Source organism: Olea europaea, chromosome 4, assembly GCF_002742605.1.
Source record: "Olea europaea var. sylvestris chromosome 4, O_europaea_v1, whole genome shotgun sequence".
In the NCBI taxonomy this organism is placed as follows: domain Eukaryota; kingdom Viridiplantae; phylum Streptophyta; class Magnoliopsida; order Lamiales; family Oleaceae; genus Olea; species Olea europaea.
Genome location: NC_036240.1, coordinates 1,479,497 through 1,503,687, shown reverse-complemented (window position 1 = coordinate 1,503,687; position 24,191 = coordinate 1,479,497). Strand labels below are relative to the sequence as shown.

Below are 24,191 nucleotides of genomic sequence, written 5' to 3'. Positions count from 1 at the left end.
GTTTATTATTTCTATGCGTTTATAAATACTTTGATCAAAAAATATTTTTGATTAAATTATTTTTATCCACAAATACTATCCACTTTTGCACTGTTCATTTATCTCTATTTATAAACATATTGTTAGACAATTTAAGGTACCAAAAGTGTAAAATTACTCACAAAAGTAGGAGTGATATGGTAAATTGGTAAAATTTGGATTTGGACAAGAAATAAAGAGACAGCAGGGTTATCGTATCACGGTCCAAACAAAAGGCATTCATTTCCCAAATACTCAAATCAAAATACAGATTTGTATGCGATTAGCATGTAAGAAGTAGACAAGCTCGCGTAGTGTCGTGCATGCATTTCAATTTAAGCACCTGTTTCCTTTGCATGCACACACGATTTCTCTCTCTATTCTCCTCCGTCTCTCTTTCTCTCTCTACAGATACATATCTATTTGTAAACTCGTATCTATATCTCTGCATCCTCTGTTTAATTCTTATTTTAATTTTAAACTCTTCCAAAAGTAGGGCCACCGACCTCCGCCCGCCGCCGTTGGTTTTCGCCGCTTTCAGATTCACTCCACCGACCGCCGCCCGTTGGTTTAGAGACTTGACTTATGGGGACGTCATGTTGCATAGATTTGAAAAAGGTTGAGATTTTTTTTTTTAATCGCTATGTGATGTGGAATTTATTTATTTATTTTTAGTGGAATTGAAATTTTTCATGAAAAATTTTAATCTCGGTTTGTAATAAGATTTCTTCGATGGGGTTTTGATTTTGATTTTCTGTTGAAGGTTTTACGGTGATTTTGAGTTGAATGATTGAATTTTACGAGAAATGGGGTCAAAGATTTGCATGAATGAGTTGTGCCGTGCAACGACGTCGTCGGAATGTAAGAAAGGTTGGGGCTTGAAATCAGGTGGATTTGCTATTCTCTGTTACCGCTGCGGGTAATTTCTGGATCCCAATCTTACCCCTGTTCGATGAAAATTTCATCCATTACTTCTATCCGGTTGATTTCATATTGTGAAGGGTAGTTTCGGGATATGCAATTTGATCCCAAGAATAACGCACAGCAGGAGATTTTTTATTTTTATTTTTATTTTTTGTTTTATCACGGAAAATTTAATTCATCTCACGCTGAATTTTTTCTATATTTAGGATTTTCTTTTGTTGCTGTTTCATTTTTAGCATTCCCTATTTTTTCACACCTTTTTTTTTTTTCACTATATTCCTTCTTGGTTTTTGATTCTTTTTGTTGAATATTTGTTCAAAATCAATGGAATGACAATGGGCTAAGGTTCCTTTGGGGAGCGATTTTGAGAATTGATTTTTTTATCATTACGAGAAAAGTGGGGACCACTTGTGAGAGAAGAAATCAAACTTTACGACTGAAATAGTGAAATAAATGTCAAAAAATCAATTTTTTTAGGTGAAAAATCACTCCCAAATGGCCCTTAATTGTTGGGCTCATTGTGGAATCAATGGAATCAAAAGAAGTTGAAAAATGGAAAATTTGATTTTTACCCTTTGGGGAGCGATTTTGAGAATTGATTTTTTTATCATTACGAGAAAAGTGGGGACCACTTGTGAGAGAAGAAATCAAACTTTACGACTAAAATAGTGAAATAAATGTCAAAAAATCAATTTTTTTGGGTGAAAAATACTCCCAAATGGCCCTTAATTGTTGGGCTCATTGTGGAATCAATGGAATCAAAAGAAGTTGAAAAATGGAAAATTTGATTTTTACCTATGTGTAATTTTGTGCGTACACGAGATGTGTTTTGGCTAAAACAGAATCAAATTTGCTTCTACTATGCGTACGTTAGGTTTATACTATGCTTACGTAAAGTGTTAAAAAATAGCCGTTCTTAGGCACCATTTTCGATTAAAAGTTGACAATTTTCATCATGTTTATATACCATTTCGTGGTGTATTGATTGATGCCTATAAATAGGCGATGAATGATCAATACAAACACATTAGAAACATTGAACATTTTGAGATCCACATATCATTCCACATTGAATCAAACTATTGATTTACATTCATATTCAATATCTTCCTTCGTGTTCTTAAAGTTTTGGAGGATTGTGCTTGTGCTTCATTGTTAAATCCTTTAGAAAACTTGATATAATCCTACAAACTGTTTGCCAAAACTTTTAAGTATCTCATTCAATCTCGAGAGGGGGCGAATATCGTTTGAGGACAGTGATCCCACGTTCGAGCCTTCGAATTTGTTCTTGACAATCTTTTGATTTCTTTATCTTGTTGCTGTAATTTTTTGTTATTCCTTTTGTTTCTTCTCCAAACCCCTTTGTTTCCAAGAATCTCAAACAATATTTCTATGATGGAGAGCGAGACAACAATGGTAACAATCAAACTTACGAATTAAGACCTGGTGTGGTTAGATCTGTTCGATGGCACAAACTTCACGCGGTGGCAAGCTAAATTAAAGTTTCTTTTAACGGCATTGAAGATCATCTATATCCTTGATCATCCTTGATCTAGATTTGGCACCATTATCGGAACCCGCAAATGGAGAGACCGAAGCAATCAAAGTCGAAAGGCAGAAACGTCAAGAAGATGAATTGACTTGCCGCGGTCACATACTCAATGCGTTGTTGGATCGCTTGTATGATTTATATACCAACACGACATCGACGAAGGAGATTTGAAATGCCTTGGAAAGTAAGTACAAAACGGAAGAGGAAGATATCAAGAAATTTTTGATTTCAAAGCACTTTAACTTTAAATTTCTTGATAATATCCCCTTACTTCCCCAAGTACATGAATTGAAAATAATTGTCAACAAACTAAAGGGGTGAAAATTGAAATCTCGGAGACCTTTCAAGTGGGGGCTATAATTGCTGAAATCCTGGAGACTTGAAACGGATACCGGAAGAAGATCATGCATAGTTTCGAAAATTATTCTTTAGAACAATTCCAAAAGTATCTTTGGATTGAAGAAAAATCCAGATTGCGAGATAAGAGTGAAAACTCTTTGGAAGGAACTTCCAAGACTAATGTTGAGGAAAAATCTGAACCGTCTATGAAATCCAACCAGCAGAAGCCTTCGAGGAATCTTAGTAAGTCCAAGAAAAAAACCAAAGGAGGATGTTTTGTATGTCAATAATTCGGTCACTATGCTAATGAGTGTAGATACCGAAAATAAAACAATTTCGAGGGTAAAGTGAATTCTATCCAAGATATCATATGACAAATCCTTATTCAAAACATATCACGTGGTGGATGGAGTCTAAGAGATTCAAATGGATAACGAGGTTCGGTCCAAGGTGATTGGAAAAGGAAATATTAATATCATCTTCACTTCCGGAAAAACTGTTACTCTTATAAATGTACTACATGTTCCGGATATGAATAAGAACTTAGTGAGAAGTAATCTCTTATGAAAATCGGGTATCAAATGTTTGTATGAATCCGGTAAACTTGTACTCTCCTTTAAGGAGAAATTTATTGGTAAAGACTATTATACTGAAGGAATAGTCAAACTTTGTACTGTTGACAAAGAAATGAATAAAACTAATTTTGCTTGTATTGTTAATTCTTTTTCATTATGGCATGCTAGATTAGGTCATATTGGTAGAAGTAATGTGAAACACATGAAAAATTGGGACTTGATTTCATATGATAAAAATAATGAAAGTAAATGCAAGATATGTGTAGAATCTAAGATGATTAAAAAGCCTTATCATAGCGTGAAAAAGATTTCTAGTATTTTAGAACTAATCTATACCGATATATGTAAACTAAATGACATGTTAATTAGAGGTGGAAATAGGTACTTCATCACCGTTATTGATGACTTTTCTAGATGTACATATGTTTACTTATTAAAGTATAAAAGTGAAACCATTGATATGTTTAAGGTGTATAAGAATGAAGTTGAAAATTATTTAGGAAAGAAAATTGAAACTTTAAGGAGTGATAGAGGTGGTGAATACTTTTCCATTGACTTTAACTTGTTTTGTGAACAACATGGCATAATTCACCAATATTTTGCACTAAAACACCAGAACAAAATGGTTTGGTTGAAAGAAAAAGTAAAATTTTAGTTGAAATGATTAATGCCATGCTTATTTATGCTAAATTGCCATTTAACTTGTGGGGTGAAGTTTTATCAAGTGCATGTAGGATAGTTAATAGAATTTTTTCTAAATATACAAAAGTTTCTCCTTATAAATTGAGGAAAGGAAGAAAATCGAACATTGAATATTTCAAAGTGTGGGGGCATCTTACTTATTGCAAGAACACGAACCCAGTCGGGCCAAATTGCGACCAAGAGGCATTAAATGTGCCTTTGTTGGATACGCTAATAATAGCAAATCTTATAGATTATTAAATTTGGAGATCAATGTGATTATCGAATCTAGTGATGTAGAGTTCTTTGGGGATTCACTATCTTCGAATAATGAATTGAGGGAAAATCTTGAAAATATCCCTAACTCAAGTGGAACACGTGATGAAATGTCTTCTAAAGACATTGATGAGTCTAATGAACAACGAAGAAGCAAAAGAACTCGAGTTGAGAAGTTTTTGGGATCAGATGAAATTGAATATCAACTTATCTCCTTTTAATTGGTAGAGAGAAATGATTTGAATGTTGTAAGAACAATTCCTTTTGTTCTACAAGTGGAAATCGATCCTAAAACTTATAAAGAAGTTATGACTTTTCGTGATAGTATCTTCTAGAAAGATACAATAAAAGATGAAAATGGAATCGATAATGTCTAACAATACTTGGGAACTTGTTGATATATCACCGAGATCCAAACTCATTGGATGTAAATGGGTATTTAGGAGAAAATATAATGTTTAAGGCTCTCTAAATACTTTTAAGGCTAGATTAGTAGTCAAAGGATATCGACAAAAGGAAAGAATCGACTATTTTGACACTTATGTACTGGTTGCTAGAATAACATCGATTAGGATATTATTCCATTAACTTCGATATATGACTTACATATTCATCAAATGGATGTGAAGACGTCATTCTTAAATGGGGATCTCGATGAGAAAGTTTATATGGAACAATTCGAAGGGTTTGCTCTACTTGAAAACGAACATAAGGTGTGCGAGTTGGTGAAATCCTTAAATGGTTTAAAGCAGGCACCTNAATTCGAAGGGTTTGCTCTACTTGAAAACGAACATAAGGTGTGCGAGTTGGTGAAATCCTTAAATGGTTTAAAGCAGGCACCTGAGAAATGCACAAAAAGTTTGAGTTAGCTATAATATCATTTGGTTTTAAGATAGTGTAGATAAATATTTATATTCTAAAGTATGTGAAAATTATGTGACATTTATATGCTTATATGTTGACGACATGTTGATTATGAGTAATCATATGGATGGTACAGAAGAAACGAAGAGATTTCTAGCTTCTAAATTCAAAATGAAGGATTTTGGACAAGTGGATATCATTTGAGGTATCAAAGTCACCAAGACTAGTGGGGGGTTACCATTTAAGTCAATCACATTACATTGAGAATGTGATAAATAAGTTCAAACATTTGAACTTAAAGGAATATAGTATCCCAATCGATCCAAATTTAACAATTGTGAAGAATAGTGAAGGCGATTGCTCAATTGGAGCATGCAAGTGTTATAGGAAGTCTTATGTATGCAATTCAATGCACAAGACCGGACATAGCCTATGTAATAAGTAAACTTAGCAGGTTTACTAGCAATCCGAGCAATGATCATTGGAAGGCCATTGGGAGAATTCTTGGATATTTAAAGAAAACCAAGAATTGGGCCTACAATACACTAAATTTCTAACAGTATTGGAAGGATTTACCAATGCTAGTTGGATACCTAGCACGGGTGAAAGTAAATTCACCTCGAGTTGGGTGTTCATTCTAGGAGGAGGTGCTGTTTTTTGAAATCAAAGAAACAAATATGCAAAACACACTCGACCATGGACTCTGAATTTGTAGTGCTATCGAATACCGGGAAAGAGGTTGAGTGACTTAAGGATCTCTTTTATGAAATATCTTTGGGATCGAAGAATATTTCTTTAATACCTATCATGTGTGATAGTCAAACCACATTAGCAAAAGCATATAGTGAGGTATACAATGGAAAGTCTAGACATATGAATCAAAGACATGACTACATAAGGAAATTAATTAAAAATGGAATAATTTCCCTAAATGATGTAAGGTCAATCGAGAATTTACAGGATATTAAAAAGGTCCACCAATAACGACAACCCTACTTGTCATTACTTAAAAGCTAATCCATGGGTTCAAAGAGTAACAAGAAGTCATTCGATATATGGATAGTTGCAGCATTTTTTAAATTCACGATAACCTTATCCTAATTAAATAATGTTGGTTGTTACTGAAGTGAGGGTTGAGTTTAAAGCTCTTAATGAAGTTTAGTACTAAAACACAAGTATCTCTAAAAGTAACAAAGATACTGAAAGAACTTCACCTAAATGAACTTTCAGGTGGTGCCACTTCAATAGATAGTTGGAGTTTCTCTCTTAAAAGTTCGTTGAATAGGATGAGAGAAAGGCCATAATAGCGCTAAGTGAGTTGAGGAACTTGAGAACACGTGATACTTATATGCGTGTTCTTACTGGTATTGTTACAAGGAATAATTGATTCAAAACTTCTATGCGATCTCTAATTTCGACTTTACTTTGTTTGAACTACACTATGGTTATATTCAAATCGAAAGATATCTAATCCTTATGCATAAGTGTTGTCATTTTGAATATATGATCGTATTGATTTTGAACAAGTGGGGGATTGTTGAACATTTATTCAAAATCAATGGAATGACAATGGGCTAATTGTTGGGCTCAACTGTGGAATCAATGGAATCAAAAGAAGTTGAAAAATGGAAAATTTGATTTTTCCCTATGCGTACGCATAGGCTTAATTTTGTCCGTACATGAGATGTGTTTTGGTTAAAACAAAATCAAATTTGATTCTACTATGCCTACGCATAGTGTTAGAAAATAGTCGTTGGCTAATTTTTCAATTTGAAACTTGGGGACCGTTTTCGATTAAAAGTTATCACTTTTCATCATGTTTTGACATCATTTCGTGGTGTATTGATTGATGCTTATAAATAGGTGATGAATGATCAATACAAACACATTAGAAACATTGAAAAACTTCTTGAGATCCATATATCATTCCACATTGAATCAAACTATTGATTTACATTTTTATTCAATATCTTCCTTTGTGTTCTTAAAGTTTTGGAGGATTGCACTTCTACTTTAGTGTTAAATCCTTTACAAGGCCTGATATAATCCTACAAATCTTTTACCAAAACCTTTAAACTATGTAGCACCAATACGCTGCCGACGATAGTGTATCGGTGTCCGACACGTCGCTGACGCGTGTCGGAGTTGCTTGCAGCGTGTCGGACGATTGATGGGCAGCTGAGTTGAAAGGAAGAAATGCAACCGCAGTTGGAGGAAGAAATGCAACTGGAGTTCAGTTTCTCGTCTGGGAAGGAAGAATAAAAAAGAGGAAAGAAAAAAGAGAGAAAAGGGAAGAAGAAGAGACCTGGCCTGAAAATGGAACCTGTAGAACTAAAAAAATTAGAGAAGACGATTGGAAATGGAAAGAAATCAGAGAAGAAGCTGGAATAGGAAAGAAATCAAAGAAGAAAAGATAAAGAAGAAAAAGGGACGGCTATAAATGATGAAAATCTCCTATACCAATGAATATTTTAATTTGTAGGGCCCACCATTGTAAAATCTTGTACCATTTTGTATATTTTTGTATCTTTTAATGCCTGCAACTTTTGTTTAAATAATATATAATATTTGTTTGAATGAAATTGTACCATTTCACCCCTCAACATAATTCATAAAATAAAAATAAAATAAAAATAATAATTTTATAATCAACGTGTCAACGATGTATCGTGTCGGAACTTATTTAAAAAATCGCGTGTTGGACACTCGTGTCTGTGTCAGTGCTTCTTAGCCCTTAAGCATCTCCTTCAATTTCGAGAGGGGGAAAATATCGTTTGAGAACAGCGATCCCGCGTTCGAGCCTTCGAATTTATTCTTGACAACTTTTTGATTTCTTCATCTTCTTGTTGTAATTTTTTGTTATTCCTTTAAATTTGTGGCCCATTATAGTTATGTCAAAAATGGTCAAATTTACATCTAGGCTAACCAGCCTCCATGAAGATTTTTAAACATGGAACAACATAAATTAAAAAGTTTAAGGATGTTGTTTGCATTGTGCCATGATCTTGAAGTCTAACACTGGCTATATGTTGTATTTCGTTCTCTGTTTCCTTTAAATTTTTGTTCTATTCGAAAGAAATGGAAAATGTCACATTTAAGCTTTGGCCACCCATTCTTTTACGTAATGTTAGTTGATGAGACGAGTAGGGTATAGTGAAAATATGCAGAAGTTCAAATGGAATTTAAGAATCCTTGGAGTCCTTTTATTTTCTTTTAAATCCCTTTTGTCATCCAAGAATTCCCTTTGCTGTTGACCTTTCTGCATTCTCATATACGTCAAACTCATTTGTAATTATATAGAGTTGAGGGTTGCTTGGGCTTCCAGCATGGATAGGCTTTCCCCGACAAACATCATGGTCCACAGAGTGTTCATAAGATTCTTATAATAAGCTTAATAGGATAATAACCCCGCCTTCAACGTCAATCTTCACTTGTACGCTTTTAAGATCCTAAACTATCTTGTTAGAATCATCAATATGGTCTGAGATCTTCTACCTGTGCTTCATCTGAAATGCGTGCAGTCTCCTTTTCAATCACTTCAACCAGTTTACATCTGCACTCTTCCTTGGAGATTTTTCTTGCTCGTTAAGTTATCACAATCCAATTCTGCAGAATCCATGAGTCTACTTCAAAAAGCTCTAATTTGTTGTGAGAGAAATTGAAATGGAATCGAAGAGCCACTAACTCAAGATTGAAGACATTAGAGCAAGCATTAAAAGCAAGAAAAAGCAGAGGACAAACTTCTACAAACAATTTAAAGGGATGACAATGTGAACATGTATGCATGGTCATTACAGACTGCATAAAATAAGAAATCATAATATACACTTAAAAGCAGATGTGCTAACTAATCGAAGATAAATTAAGACCGACTAAGTTGGAATGAGCAGCATGTGTAGAAGTGTGATTTGAACTTAAATTTGATTTAAGAAAAGACTGACTACAAAGAGTTATACATTTATCTGAAGGAAAATAAATATATCAAAGAGGACCTCAAAGAAAAGGAATTGGAGTTTCTTTTCTATTATTCCATTGGTTCATTTTTGTGTGATGCAAAATCATCTAGAATATCAATTTTCCAGATATTTTTCTTGCTACTTATTTATGTGGATTTCAGATCTGCTTATGAAAATTCAATTTTTTGTGAGTCATTCCACCAAGAGGAATCTGGTTGGAGGGCATGCAGAGGATGTGGGAAGGTAATAATAGTTAGATGTGTACATCTATTGTCATGCATTTTTCTTTCTTTCCTCTTTTTTTTTTTTTTTTTTTTTTTGGGGTTAGTTTCTCACTTTTTTTAAATTTATTGGCAGCGCATCCACTGTGGATGCATAGCTTCAAGATTTTTGTATGAATACATGGATTTTGGAGGTGTAGAGTGCATAAACTGTGCAAAGCATATGGAAATTAATTTAATGCAATCAATGCAGGTATCTGGTTATTTGAGCTGCACATTACTTGCTCATTATGCATGCTAGCTTAGAGTATTTATACTATTAATCAATTAGGCATCATTACATCTATAATTTATTGTACTTGAATATATCGAAATTCGTTCCTGTAGATCCCTGGTGTTGCCATTCCAAATGGCTCATTTGTTACGAACAGTATTGGAGATGTGCATCCAACAGTTGTCGAGAGTAGAATTAATGATGAAAATTTTAGTATGGAGAGGCTGCTGCAGTTGACCAAGACTGCAGGGGCCAATGAACCTGGACAGCCCTTTCACTCTCATAAACGAGAAACTATGGAAAGGAAGAGGCACTTTGCAACTCGTACCCAACGATCGGGTGAATCATCTGCATTTACCAAAACAGACAATAGCAGGCCTAAACAAGGGGCTAAGGATGTTTATGAATCGATGTCACAGCCTCATCTAAATATCTCTTTGAGCACTCCTTTAGATGGTAACAGCTGTGGTTTACCTTTTGGTGCCGGAAACGCAGAAGGAAGTGAACAGAGCAAAGGCTCATCTGCTCAGGGGCAGAGGCCACGCAATATTTTGCTGAAGCCGCTGGTATCGGGCTCCGAGCAAAACAAAGGATCCGCACGGGTTGCAAGGCCTCCTGCTGAAGGATGGGGCCGCAATCAGTTGCTTCCTCGATACTGGCCTAGGATTACAGAGCAAGAGTTGCAGCAATTATCCGGAGAGTATCCGTACTAATTTCTTCTGCATTGTCACCATGTCATCCATTTAATTGGTTATGACATAAATTTTTTCAATTTGATATTAATTATTAGATATTTTTTATTTTATATGTGCTATTTGCCTTAACTGTCATCTTTTAGTTTGAAATCTCCTATCATACCATTGTTCGAAAAAGTTCTGAGCGCTAGTGATGCTGGACGGATTGGTCGTTTGGTTCTTCCCAAAGCATGTGCTGAAGTGAGTTTTCATTTTGGCCTTGATAATGACTTGTACAAGGATGTAGTTTTAAACTTAGCAACATTCCGGCTTTTATGTTTTTGCTTTTCTCACTTATATTATATTTTCAATCATGCTACAAGTACATTTTTTTATATCTTTGTTTATATTGTGCCACATGGCAACACACCATTCGCCAGTTTAAAAAAAAAAAAAAACACAGCTTTCCCCGCCCATAGTTTTTTGAAAACAAAGGAAAACAACGACAATGTCAAGGGGAGAATGTACATGTGGCTTTATCCTTATATTTTACACTAACGTGTTCTGCAGGCGTACTTTCCTCCTATTAATCAATCAGAAGGTATACCAATTAGGATTCAGGACATAAAGGGGAATGAGTGGTCATTTCAATTCCGATTTTGGCCCAATAATAACAGCCGAATGTATGTTTTAGAGGGTGTAACCCCTTGCATCCAAAGTTTGCAAGTACGAGCAGGTGACACAGGTATCCTAAAGATTTACTTTATTGTACTAACGGTCTCTTTTATAATCCTGAGTCTGAAACTTTTGCTCGTTTTCTTCTTCATTTAATTTTTATGGTTACTGCTGCTTATGTTGATTTTTCTTGCTACAAACCCACAGACTTTATTAGCAAATTATCCTATCTTATTAATCTGTGACAAAGTTTCCTTGTACTATTTTTGGAACATTTCTCCCCTTTTTTCCTTGACCTCTGGGTCACAATTAGTGGTTGTTTGAGACAGAGTTGCATGCATCCATATTTTGATGTAAATAAGAATTTCTCTTTTCACGCTGTATGGTCATTGGAGATGTATGGTTGGAATATTTTAATCTTGAGCATTTGGGTTGATGCGTATACATGCTAGTCAGTATTTGAGATAATCTGCTAAGTATCCCATTTTGTATGTTCTGTAACCATTTGATGGAACCTAAATACCTAATGCCCTTCATTTAATTTATTTGTCTTTTGGTAGTCACATTTAGCCGAAGAGATCCCGGGGGTCAGCTTGTCATAGGTTGTCGGAAAGCAACCAACGTTTCCGATATGCAGGTAGACTTCTCAGTCATTGGTCTGCTCTTTGTTTGTCTTTTTTGATTTCTTCTTTATTAGCTGCATTAAATAGCTTATGCATAATTCACATGCTAACAAGTAGGATTCCCAAACGCCTACCATTCCACATGGTGGTTCTCCAGGAGAAATGTCAGTTTCTGGTCATATCGATAACCTGATTACAGTAAGTTGGTCCCTTTCTATCAATGGGGTGTTAGCACTTTTATCTTTTTAAAACTTAATGGCAATTGAGATTGCCTTGATTTTCCAAAATTGATAGAATGGAGGCAGAACAAGTGAAGATTCTATGCAACGGTCTACGCCGATTTTAGAGAAGAAGAAGGTTGAAAACATTAAAAATAAGAGGCTTCTCATGCACAATGATGAAGCTATGGAGCTTAGAGTCACCTGGGAAGAAGCGCAAGAGTTGTTCTGTCCATGTCCAGCTTCCAACCCTACGGTTGTCATGATTGAGGATCATGCATTTGAAGAATTTGAGGTATATAAAAGTTCCATTTAGATTTTTTTTTTTTTGCTCTTTTTCTTCTTTGATATCTTCTTGTTGTTCGTATTTTCTTTAGACTTTGAGTAATGCTACACTATTCGAACTCCAGCATAATTTTAAGGTGCTTTAAGTGTTACTTCTATTCATGTTATTTAGGAACCACCAATTTTCGGAAAGAGGACATTTTTTACATCTTCCTTTTCCGGGTAAGGATCACCGTAATCTTATTGATGAAAGTAACTAATCTTCCAGGTTTTTTTTTTCTATCCTGTATATGCACATGAGATGAAAAGATTAAAGAAAAGACGTGCAATTGCACACTTCCTCAGTTTTCTATAATGTCAAAAATGAGAGTCGTGTTAGACAATCAACTAGTTCAAATGTTGTTTTTTGATGGTAACATTTTCATAAAACCAGCAATGTGGTAGATTGTAATATGCCATATAGATCTGAAAAAATTTAGTACTCTTTTTAGGGAGCAGGAACAATTGGCTCAATGTGACAGTTGCTCAAAATGGAGAAGGTTGCCTTTGCATGCTCTTCTTTCTGCAAAGTGGACGTGTTCAGAGAATACATGGGACTCAAGCAGGTCTACAATCTTGATTTTTCACTTAATTTATTCTTGGCTAAAACAATGGATTAAGTGAAAATTTTATTAATTGATGTGAAGTTTTTCAGTGAAATACCTGTAAATTTTTTGCTAGTAATATAACTGGTGAAGCATCAAAGTAATTGAGCTAGAAATACAGGTCAACAGCCCACAACCTTTTGCATCTTGGTCAAGGAAAGAAATGCGTGATAAATTAAACGCATAAACTTATCTACCCCGAACCCCCTCTCCAGAGGGGGAAAAAAGAAACCAAACTTTACTTATACGTTCTAGTATTACGTTTGTTTTTCAGGAGTTCGTGTGCTGCTCTAGAGGATATAAATCCAGGGGATCTGGATGCTTTCTTTAGAGTTATCAAGGGTATGAACCAGGGTAACGTTTCCTTTATAGAAACCTTTTTTCTTGTCTCTCACACATAAGCACGTAGCACATGCACGAACACTCCCATGAAGAATGACACATGGGCACCAAGTGCGTGTTTATTACATAGTACTAGGCTGGATTTTACAATATACTTACCAAAATTTTAGCTTTTCTCATTCTTGGTACTGTTGAGTGCTAACCAACAGTACAAAATTTACAAGAAATGCTTGAACCAATATCGCTTAAATGGGGACCGCAGTTACTTTCCTATCAATAGTAGTAATGTTCTCATTTTTGTTGGACGTGGATTCCATTCACACTATACAAATTTTCCCTCTATCGCTGATTGACCTAATATCAGGCATTTCAGTTTCAAGGGTATATTTATCCCCTGTTTGGTAGAGATTCTTTAAAACTCATATTTCCTCACTTACAAATTTTTTTTTTTTTTGCTTAATACTGCTCTTGTAATTGAGATAATGGCTTAATCCATAACAAGAAGATGGAATGTCCTTGTTGCTTATGTTTCTTTTTATGATAATCTCTAGGGGAACAAATCTCTCATTTCATATCCTCAATCCTTCTTAGGGTAAAAGAACGTTCATGTCTTGCTTTCTACACTTCACATGAATTTAGCAGAATCTGGCATGGGTTGCTAGATAGTTTAGGAATTCTAGCTCATTTTATATGACGATGCGACAACTAATAGATTAGACTAAGATGCTGAAGTTTGTGTTATTCGAGTCACATTGGCTTTGTATCCCATGTTGTCGTCCATTTTAAGTATGTGGAGTAGGTTGCTGCAACCTAATCATGTATGCTCTACAAGGAAGGTTCACTCATTTCTGGAATTGTTCAAATGCATAAGATGAGCTATTTCGTTCTTGGTTATTTTTAGTGTAGGTTAGTACGTATGTTCTTATAGAATCTTCTATTATATTCTTATCCTGCAAGTGCTTTCTTCGTACACAATACTAGATAGGACTAGACTATTTTGTGAACAAAAGTTTAGCTTTCTTTTCTTCCTATATACTATCCATTGTCATTCAATCTTTGTTGCCAAACATGCTGTATCACAGTATCTGTTTATTAAGGATTGAGTAGTTCTGTAGCTACTTTGTGTCAAGAAATGGGCTTACCATAACATTTGTTAATTTAATGGTTTCCTTGTTAATGCTACAATGAGAACCTGATGTATCTACAACTTGCCTCTGTTTTATTATGCCTTATCTGGTCTCTTCAATCACTTTCGGATTTTGATTCAACTTTCCCAACCAATCAACATTCATAAAATTTCATGAACTTCGTGATTATTAGATTCTAAGAGGCGAAGAATTGCAGATAACAGAGCACCCAAAGAGGGGGAGCCTTCTGGCTTAGATGCCTTGGCAACTGCTGCTGTTCTGGGAGACAACATGGGTGAGTTGGGAGAGTCTTCAGTTGGAGTTACTACAAAACATCCTCGGCATCGCCCCGGCTGCTCGTGCATTGTCTGCATTCAACCTCCAAGTGGGAAAGGTAAGCATCAGCCCACATGCAAATGCAATGTTTGCTCGACAGTTAGACGTCGCTTCAAGACGCTCATGATGCGCAAGAAAAAGCGAAAATCGGAACGGGAAGCGGAGCTTCTTGTCCAGGCCAAGGGTCCCTCAAATGATGATATTGAAAACGAAAAAAAAGCTGGACACGCATTGCTGCGTATGATTCAGACAGAAAATGCAGGTGGTACAAGTGGAAATCAACTGGAACTGGCGGAGGCGAACAAGGGACATCTCGACTTGAATTCTGATCCTAATCACGAGGACGACATGCTCAAAGAGGCTGCTGGGATGAGCTTGACGGCCTTGATCAATGCAGCTAGCCTTCCGTTGGATATGTATTTTGGACCAAATAGAGTTGGTCCTGGTTTGCTTTCGCAAGCTGTTGACAAGAGCGATGGATATGGTGTAGGGGGCATTGCATCTGGAAATGAGGCGCAGAATAAGGGTGAAGACGGGTAATTTGGGAGACCCCTCTTGAGTTGTATAATTTTTGGTGCTATTTTATGATGGATAGACTACAGATTTATATTGTTAATCTATAGATGCATCCTTTTGTAAACTCGGTTATCTTTTTCCCTCACAATCCTATAGTTTGTGTTATGCACTTATAAAGTGGAAACAACGGAGTTGATTGAGGGGTTGTTTGGCAATGTTTTTGATAAAAATTTTAGCAGATTTTGATAAAAGTTTTAGTTGCGAGATTCATTTAAAAAAAAATCAAAATAAATTATTCTCCACTATAGTTTTTCCATTGGAATTTTAATTCAATTCTTTGCTGGCAGGTCAAGTAGTTTAGATTAGTCCAAAGCCTGTGGACGATGGACCCCGTAATAATGCTGTTCTTATTTTTGGTTGTTGAAAAAATTATAAAAATAGCACTAATTGAAATGAAAAAATGACCTTTGAAAAAAAAAAAAAAAAGGAAAAAAGGGGGGGGGGGGGGGGGGGGGGGGCGCTCACGCTTTAGACCACTTCCGATAATAAATATAACGTTCAAAATAGAAAAATTATAAAACCTGTAATTTAAGCAGTTTAACAAAACTATATTTTTGTTATTTTTTCACGATATATCCCGTCATTGGTTTTACAAGTGAATGAAAAATAATATTTCAAATTCAATATTTTTCTACAAATTATAAACGAATTTATAGAAAACACAACTTTGATTTCACGAAAAAAAATGGTAATAATACAAAGATGTCGTTATGTTAACAGTTAAAAACCGTAAACGCATTTCTTTTTATTACTTTCTCCAATTTTTATAACGAGTGCATTGTTTTCTCCACGTACAAATATATAAAAGAAAGAGAAATACTATATGTACAGAATTTTTGTATGTATTTATTGATAGAAATGAGTTGGAATTTTTTTGGTCTTGATTGATTTGAAGCCAAAAAATTGTCATCTCGTATTTTGTCAATAAATCTGCAACCCAATTCCTATATAAGTAGCAAAATTATAAAAGATATACGGTTGAGAATGGATTTGATTTGCATTTTCCATTTTCATTATAAATAAGCCTTAGTAAACTATTAATATTCAATTTATTAAACAAGTGTTGATCTTAAATTTGTTAAGAATAAAACTTAATTTGTTTGTCTTTACGGACAAGTGAATATTGTCCTTTTCCATACATTCATTCACATAAATTATTCACTAAAGTGTATGCATATAGTCTGAATTTCAAAATACTAAACCATTAACCATTTATTGCAAATTACTACTTTGAACCAGTATGATTCAACCAAGTCTGAATTATAGGAATACAAACAACACCAGATAAAGGAGACTATAGATAGACTTTTACATGATCAAGTTTTTTTGCCCTCCCAATTGTACTTGACAGGCACCAAATAAAGGGGAACCTTTTTGCGAGTGATGAGTCCAAACTCTTCTTCCATGTTTATCTCCTCAGGCTTCATCCCATTTGGCAGTTCCCAATCAAAGCAATGCAGTAAATTTGCAATATTAAACATCACAGAAGTTAAGCCCATTGTCATGCCTGGACAACTCCTTCGACCGGAGCCGAAAGGCAAGTAATCAAAATTCTGGCCTTTGAAATCATAGTAGTCTTTGCCCTCAAATCTCTCTGGATAGAAATCTTGAGGGTTTTCCCATATTTTTGGGTCCCTCCCAATAGCCCAAACATTGACAAAAATCCTAGTTTTTGGTAAAACGTCGTAGCCACCGATTTTGCATTGCCTTATGGTCTCATGGGGTACCAGCATTGAAGCTGCAGGATGCAATCGTAGTGTCTCTTTCACTACCAGTTTGAAGTATTTGAGCTTTTCAAGTTCTGTTTCTTCAACAAAGGGTTTTCTACCCATGCAATTCCTGATTTCTTCTTGTACCTTTTTCATCACTCGGGGGTTGCGAGCAAGCTCGGCCATCAGCCATACTGATGTACATGAACTAGAGTCCACCGCTCCAAGAAATATGTCCTGACACGAAATTATAGCATGTTTTGTTAGGGAAGATTGAACAGTAGTTTACAATATCGAGTTTGGCCGAGTACGAATAGTGACAGACGTATGAAAATGATATTCTTCGATTTTTTCCTGATGATCATACCATTGAATCTGTGTGTGTATTTGTTGGTGCTAACATAGCTAAAACAAGCGAAAATTAATTGCTGATTTTGTACATATGCAGGATGGATATATTTAACAAGGAAAAATTGGATCTGAAAATCAAGAATCCAAAAGGGTTTAAGATTTTCCGATGAAGAGAAATTACTGTTAATAATGAAAATTTGATGAGAATCGTGAAGGTTGGACGAAACACAAAAAATTTCGAATGTTTGGTATACTAGATTAGACAATAAATAATCAGTTGCAGAACTTATATATATATAGAGGGATAAATTGCATACCACAAGAATTGCCTTAATATGATCTTTATTTAGCTTGAGAACAGTTGTACGATCCTGGGCTAATCCGAGCATAACATCAATTATATCATCATTCTCAGGTCTTGGCCTTGACGGATCGAGATGTTCATCGAGTACCTTTTGGAAAAACGCATCGAAATTACGAAAGCATCTCTCATGTTTCGAATGGAGCCCGGTAATCAAATCGATGATCCAACCGACTGATGATGGGAATAAATCTGATGCTAAGAAACTACTGAGCAAAAACATGGAATCAGCAACTATTTCTTTGATTTGACCATTCTCAAACTGATTAGCTTTATGGCTAGCACCAAATGCAATCCTACAAATTACACTGTTTGTAAGATTAAACATGGCGTCATCCATTTGAACTGGATTAGGTGCACCCTTCATTATTGTGCCAATCAAGTGCTTAACCTCTTCTTCTCTAATTTTCCAATAAGATTGGACTCTCTTTGAAGAAAACAGCTCCATAACACACAATTTTCGCATCTCTCTCCAGTACTCGCCATAAGGGCAAAATGCCAAATCCAAGAAATTGTAGGAAATCTTCTTTTGCCCCCGGGACATTGGCCTAGTGCAACAATCAACATCATAGGTTCTCAACACCTCTTTCGCCAGTTCCGGGGATGAGACGACCAGGGTCGGGACTTGGCCTAGTTCCAACAGCATGATAGGGCCATAGTTGTGGGATAGCTTCCACAGGGAATAATGAGGGATCTTACCAAATTGATGGAGGTTTCCAATTACAGGAAGCCTTGGAGGGCTTGGAGGAAAATTGTATACTTTTCCCTTTTTCTTCGAAAGGAGAAGGAAATATAGGATTGAAAGGAAAAGCAAAACATATGCAAAAAACCATGGATGAAGTGTGGATAAATCCATTAATGCTAGTATTTTGGCAATGGCAGGAAGAAGTGATGAGAGTGAAAAATGTATAACGCCTCTCGTATATGATTACTACTATGTATATAGTAGAGATGTATGACATATGAGGTGGCAATGGAATACATGTTAGGTAGCAATGGATCGCTGATAAATTATTCAATTTCATTGTGATAGACTTCGTCGAGCCATATATTATTTAAAATGAGGTTGATATATCTAAAATACCACTAAAAAAAATCTGCACTTAGTTGCAATTTAATTTGTTCGATTTAATAATATATTAACATTTAAAGTGTTTTTGCATACACAAAATTTATTGTACATGCTCGTGAAAATTTAAACCAAAAATTAATTATGAATATTATTGTAATAAAATATTTTAATATTTTAACTAATCATATGTTTTATGCATACAAAAATTAAATATTAACAAATGAAAATTCATCACTAAAAGATCATATTTATAAATTTAAACTTGAACAATTGTTAAATATGAACATGTAGTTTTGCCAGTAAAATTTAGCTAAAATACAGTACATGTTAGTTTATTGACCTTTAAAGCTTATTAGTAAATGATTACCATGTTATATAATAAAATGTCATATTAATCTCGTATAAAAATAATTACAGCATTTAGTAATATTATAAGACTCTTTTGGTCATTTGATATTTCATTGTTCTGCAAATAATTCTTTTGCTAATGTCACTTACAAACAAAATAAGTAAATTAATTAATATCATTTATAAATAAAATAAGTAGTTTTATATGATTAAAATGTAAACTATGTCGAATGAGATTTTGATATAGCTTTTATTTGGTGAGAATTAAAATAGATTTTTAGTAGATTTTAATAAAAGTTGCTAAAATAAATGGTCAAAAAAGTGTGAATAACATGAAATACATAGTTAAAATTAATCATTTACTTTGCCTTATATTAAAATTTAGATTTTAATTCCTACCAAATAGGGGCCTAATACATCCGTTTACAATATTGTAGTTTAGTTTTAGCAAATGAAAGAGTAGACAATTTCAATTTTTCTCTACAAAACCTCATTTTAGATGATATAAGATTTAGAAAGTAGTTTCGATATATATAAGAAAAACGGCTCAATCACTTATCTTGAAACTTTTTAGTTTCGAAGTTTGTTTGAGTATTTCAAAAGGTTCTTCAACTTCAAATTCGCTTTAAGTCATTCCATTAAGGAGATAGAATCAACATCTTTTGCCTTGTTCATGTATGTTGCAAGATTTAAGTGTAATTCCAAGTTCTCTTCTTGATCAGCATGCAACATGAAAAGGATGAACAAGGCATTCGGCCATGTGGCCCTCCCTAATCTTAGGCAATGAACTGGTTTGTTGACTTCCATTGTCCCGTCCCCACCCCACACACTTTTTGTTTTGTTTTTTGTTTTTATTTTTAAATTAGTTTGGGCATTACACGACAGATACTAGGGGTGGACATGGTTCCTTACGGTTCAAGTTCCAAGAGAACCGAACCGAACCGAACCATAAACCAACGATTTTTTTGATAATGGAACCAAATGATTTTTTTGAAGATATGAAACCAAACTATTCGGCCCACCCCACCCCACACACTTTTTGTTTTGTTTTTTGTTTTTATTTTTAAATTAGTTTGGGCATTACACGACAGATACTAGGGGTGGACATGGTTCCTTACGGTTCAAGTTCCAAGAGAACCGAACCGAACCATAAACCAACGATTTTTTTGATAATGGAACCAAATGATTTTTTTGAAGATATGAAACCAAACTATTCGGTTCTGGTTTGGTTTAATTTGGTTCTAATTTAATTTCTTAAATTTTTAGATTTGCATCATATAAATTAATAATGTATACATAAATAAGAATTTAAATATCAAACATTTAGGAAGTTCAAATTTCAATCATCGAGATCAAAAAAGTCATTACTAACAAACAAAACATATTCTTAATTTGAATACATAAATCAGTTTTCGTTTTCATACAAAAAATTGTTTAATAAGTAATAACAATGATTCATTAAATTAATTGCAGTAGTTTTGAAGTCACACCCCTACAATAAAGAATGAATTATCAAAATTTTTACAGTCCACTTCTACAAACAACATTAATCGTTTAATATGTCATAAATGTTTATTGGGTTTTCCTCTATTTGTGAAGAACACAAATAACTCATCAAACAATCAAGGTAAAAAAAGAGTTTAGAGACTTTTTAAGTAACTGACCAATTTCATTTTTCAATCTTAAATAACACTTCACTGACTTGATGAAATGCGGTACCACTATGCTGGACGTTGTGTAAATTGAAAATGAGTGAATGTGAAACAATTCAATTGAATACAAAATTAAGGTGTAGACAACTAATGAGTTGTTTATCTCTAATGACTCAAAATTGATTAATAGCATGTATTCAATCAATGGGCTATCTTCAATGAATATAAAATTAGGGTCTCTACTAATTATTATATATAAAATAAATATTAAGTTTGGTTCGGGTTTTGGTTCTGGTTTTTGAACTAAAACTGAACCAGAACCGAAACCAAATGGTTCTCGGTTCAAAGAATAAAAGCCATTAATTTTTTGGATAGATCCAAACCGAACCGCTTGGTTTGGTTCTGGTTTGGTTTGGTCTGGTCTGGACATTTTGTCCACCCTTAACAGATACTTCCTTTCCTGAGTAAGTTGACGGGATAAATACTTTGTTCATCACAAAACTTTCAAAATGGGTCACTTTGGTACTTGAACTTATTTTTTTAGCATAGATAGTGACTGAATTTTGTTGCAATTGAGTCAGTGACAAATTATTTGTTTGCCGACTCAATAGATTTGGTGATATGTTTGACGGTGAGACTTATTTTTTATATGAAAATGAACAATTGGGTACGGGTCAACCAAATTGATTTTTAGAACCTTTGCATTAAGCCCTTTTTCGATGTAATTGAAAAGGGTGACAAAAATTTAAGTCAAAGTTAACAATTAATTTTAACTTTATATTTCATGGGATCTATATTTGTTATCAACTTTTCAACCATATTTTATCAAATTTTATCAAAATCTACTAAAAATTTAATTTTTTAACAAAATCATACAAAGACTGAATAAACTAACCATTTAAGAGGAAAAGTTTGAAATGTTTAAATGGGTAATGGATGAGTAAATTGCATATGAAAGTGGTTGTTTTGGCTTATTAATGCAATCTCGTTGAACCCAGTAATCACGTAGCAATGATGCCAAATTTCTCAACAAAACCATTAATTTTATTAACGGTTATGTGGAAAGTAGTATAACTAAAATAATTTTGTATGTCCAATGACCATGTGAAAAAATATTTCAGGCTAAAGGGATAAAATTTGAACGTTTGGCGACCAATAAAGTTTTTAACCCTTAAAAATTCACTTGCTCTTGAATCTCGTTAAACACATAGCAATGATGTCAAATTTCTCAACAAGACCATTAATTTTTTATTAATGGGTATGTGGAAATTAATATAACTAAAATAATTTCGTATGTCCGATGACTAAAAAAAAAAAAAAATCGTGCTAAGGGAATAGAATTTGAACGTTTGGTGACCAATAGATCTTTTAACCTTTAAAAATTGACTTGTTCTTGAATCTCGTCAAACCCTGTAGTCACATAACGATGATGTCAAATTTCTCAACAAAACCATCAATTTTATTAATGGGTATGTGGAAAGTGATATAACTAAAATAATTTCCTATGTCTGGTGACTATCTATGCAAAAAAAATAAAAAAAAAATAAATAAATAAATACATAAATATATATTTTAGGCTAAAGGGATAGAATTTGAACGTTTGGTGACCAATAGAGTTTTTAACCCGTAAAAATTGAATTGTTCTTGAATAATACAATAATTAAATTTGATATGGGCCTCTAACAACTTGGGTTTTGGCATGTACATGAAATTGCATAGTATGTGGTATAATTTGATAATTTATTTATTCACATGTAGTTAGTCCTTTTTTTCAGTTATTTATTTGCACATGATGTACTAAGTCTTTGAATATGTATTTTTAATATACTAGTATGGTTAGCTTATTAATGTAACATGCAGTGCTTTGTAATATCAGGTTATATGTGCTATTTGCGGTACTATAAGACGATATGTTAGATTCTAATTTTAAAATAATATTGATTTTTAGAACCTTTGCATTTAGCTCTTTTTTGGTGTAATTGAGAAAATTGATAAAAATTTAAATCAAAATTAACAATTAATTTTAATTTTACATTTTATGGGATCTACATTTGTTATCAACTTTTATCAAAATCTACTAAAAATTTATTTTTCAACAAAACCATACAAAGACTAAAAAAAGTAACTGGTTAAGAGGAAATGTTTGAAATGTTTAAATGGGTAATGGATGAGTAAATTGCACATGAAAGTGGTTGTTTTATCTTATTAATGCAATCTCGAACATGGTAATCACGTAGCAATGATGTAAATTTTCTCAACAAAACCATCATTTTTATTAATGGTTATGCGGAAAGTATATAACAAAAATAATTTCGTATGTCCAATGACTGCGAAAAATATTTCTGGCTAAAGGGATAGAATTTGAACGTTTGGTGGCAAATAGAGTTTTTAACCCATAAAAATTGACTTGCTCTTAAATAATACAATAATTAACTTTGTTATTGGCCTCTAATAACTTGGGTTTTGGCATGTACATGAAATTGTGTAGTATGTGGTATAATCTAAAAATTTATTTATTCACATGTAGTTAGTCATTTTTTTCATTTATTTATTTTTACATGACGTACTGAGTCTTTGAATATGTATTTTTAATATACTAGTATGGGTAGTTTATTAATGTAACATGCATTAATGCCTTGTAATATCAAGTCATATATGCTCTTTGTTGTACTAGAAGACGATACGTTAGATTCTAATTTTAAGATAATATTGATTTTAGCCCTTTTTTGTGTAATTGAAAAAGTTGATTAAAATTTTGTTGGGAACTTTATGCTAACTCCCTTTATTTCTATTTACCCGCAAAATCTTTTGTTGTTCAAGAGAATATTAGCAAACAAGAAAAATAAAAAATATAACCCACAAATTAAACAAATTGTCAAAACTTTTCACTTTATGAAAATTGTTACAACCATATAGAATTTCATTCACAACCCAATCCACAAAAAAAAAAAAAAAAAAAAAAAAAAAAAAAAAACACACTCTAGTTTTACCATACCCACTTTTCTAGTCTTTGTATGAAACTCTCAAGATCCTAAACTCACAATATTTCTTTCTCGTATTAACTCTCAAGCCATATCCAAAATAATGAAATACATCCACTCTTTATAGGATCAATAACCAATTAGAAGAGTTTAATTTCAACTCAAACAAGGATTCCTTTATGTACTAGACTTCAAAATCGGCTGTAAATTAGAGACCAAGTAATGCAAGGATTCTGTTTTCAAATTTAAATAGAAGTCTTCTATACAATCGTTACCTTCTATCATTTGTAACAGAAGTTTTCTAACTTTTGACTTTTGAGACAATTACCCAACAAATTTAAGACAAAATTAACAATTAATTTAAACTTTATATTTCATGGGATCTACATCTGTTATCAACTTTTCAACCATATATTATCAACTTTTATCAAAATCTATTAAAAATTTATTTTTCAATAAAACCATACAAAGACTAAAAAAAGTAATTGGTTAAGAGGAAAAGTTTGAAATGTTTAAATGGGTAATGAATGAGTAAAT

The 24,191-nt window shown here is 33.6% G+C and overlaps 2 protein-coding genes across 7 annotated transcripts; one reads left to right on the top strand and one right to left on the bottom strand.

Moving 5' to 3' along the window:
* Nucleotides 1-246: 246 nt before the first annotated feature.
* Nucleotides 247-15,326, top strand: LOC111393216 (B3 domain-containing transcription repressor VAL1-like). Of its 6 annotated transcripts, XM_023018647.1 has the most exons (15): nt 247-308; nt 512-636; nt 782-937; nt 9,347-9,428; nt 9,543-9,659; nt 9,794-10,380; nt 10,519-10,615; nt 10,925-11,099; nt 11,590-11,666; nt 11,770-11,850; nt 11,947-12,165; nt 12,328-12,377; nt 12,647-12,760; nt 13,074-13,153; nt 14,462-15,326. In XM_023018647.1, exons 3-15 carry the CDS (start codon nt 825-827, stop codon nt 15,142-15,144), a joined length of 2,475 nt encoding a protein of 824 aa, XP_022874415.1. In that variant the 5' UTR covers nt 247-308; nt 512-636; nt 782-824; the 3' UTR covers nt 15,145-15,326. The 6 variants fall into 6 exon arrangements, with proteins under 6 accessions (XP_022874415.1, XP_022874418.1, XP_022874416.1 ...); XM_023018650.1 differs by having other exon boundaries at nt 262-636; nt 13,074-13,141; nt 14,486-15,326; XM_023018648.1 differs by having other exon boundaries at nt 262-636; nt 13,074-13,141.
* Nucleotides 15,327-16,396: 1,070 nt separating this feature from the next.
* On the bottom strand, nt 16,397-18,488 carry LOC111394038 (cytochrome P450 71B10-like). The gene is made up of 2 exons (XM_023019825.1): nt 17,558-18,488; nt 16,397-17,126 (listed from the first exon to the last, which is right to left on the bottom strand). Exons 1-2 carry the CDS (start codon nt 18,455-18,457, stop codon nt 16,497-16,499), a joined length of 1,530 nt encoding a protein of 509 aa, XP_022875593.1. The 5' UTR covers nt 18,458-18,488; the 3' UTR covers nt 16,397-16,496.
* Nucleotides 18,489-24,191: the final 5,703 nt, after the last annotated feature.

Coding starts and splice junctions, on each gene's coding strand:
- LOC111393216 (XM_023018647.1), top strand. CDS start 825: ATGGGGTCAAAGATTTGCATGAATGAGTTGTGCCGTGCAACGACGTCG. Junction 12,166..12,327: donor ATGCATTTGAAGAATTTGAG/GTATATAAAAGT, acceptor CATGTTATTTAG/GAACCACCAATTTTCGGAAA. Junction 13,154..14,461: donor TATCAAGGGTATGAACCAGG/GTAACGTTTCCT, acceptor CGTGATTATTAG/ATTCTAAGAGGCGAAGAATT.
- LOC111394038 (XM_023019825.1), bottom strand. CDS start 18,457: ATGGATTTATCCACACTTCATCCATGGTTTTTTGCATATGTTTTGCTT. Junction 17,127..17,557: donor ATATTAAGGCAATTCTTGTG/GTATGCAATTTA, acceptor ATTTCGTGTCAG/GACATATTTCTTGGAGCGGT.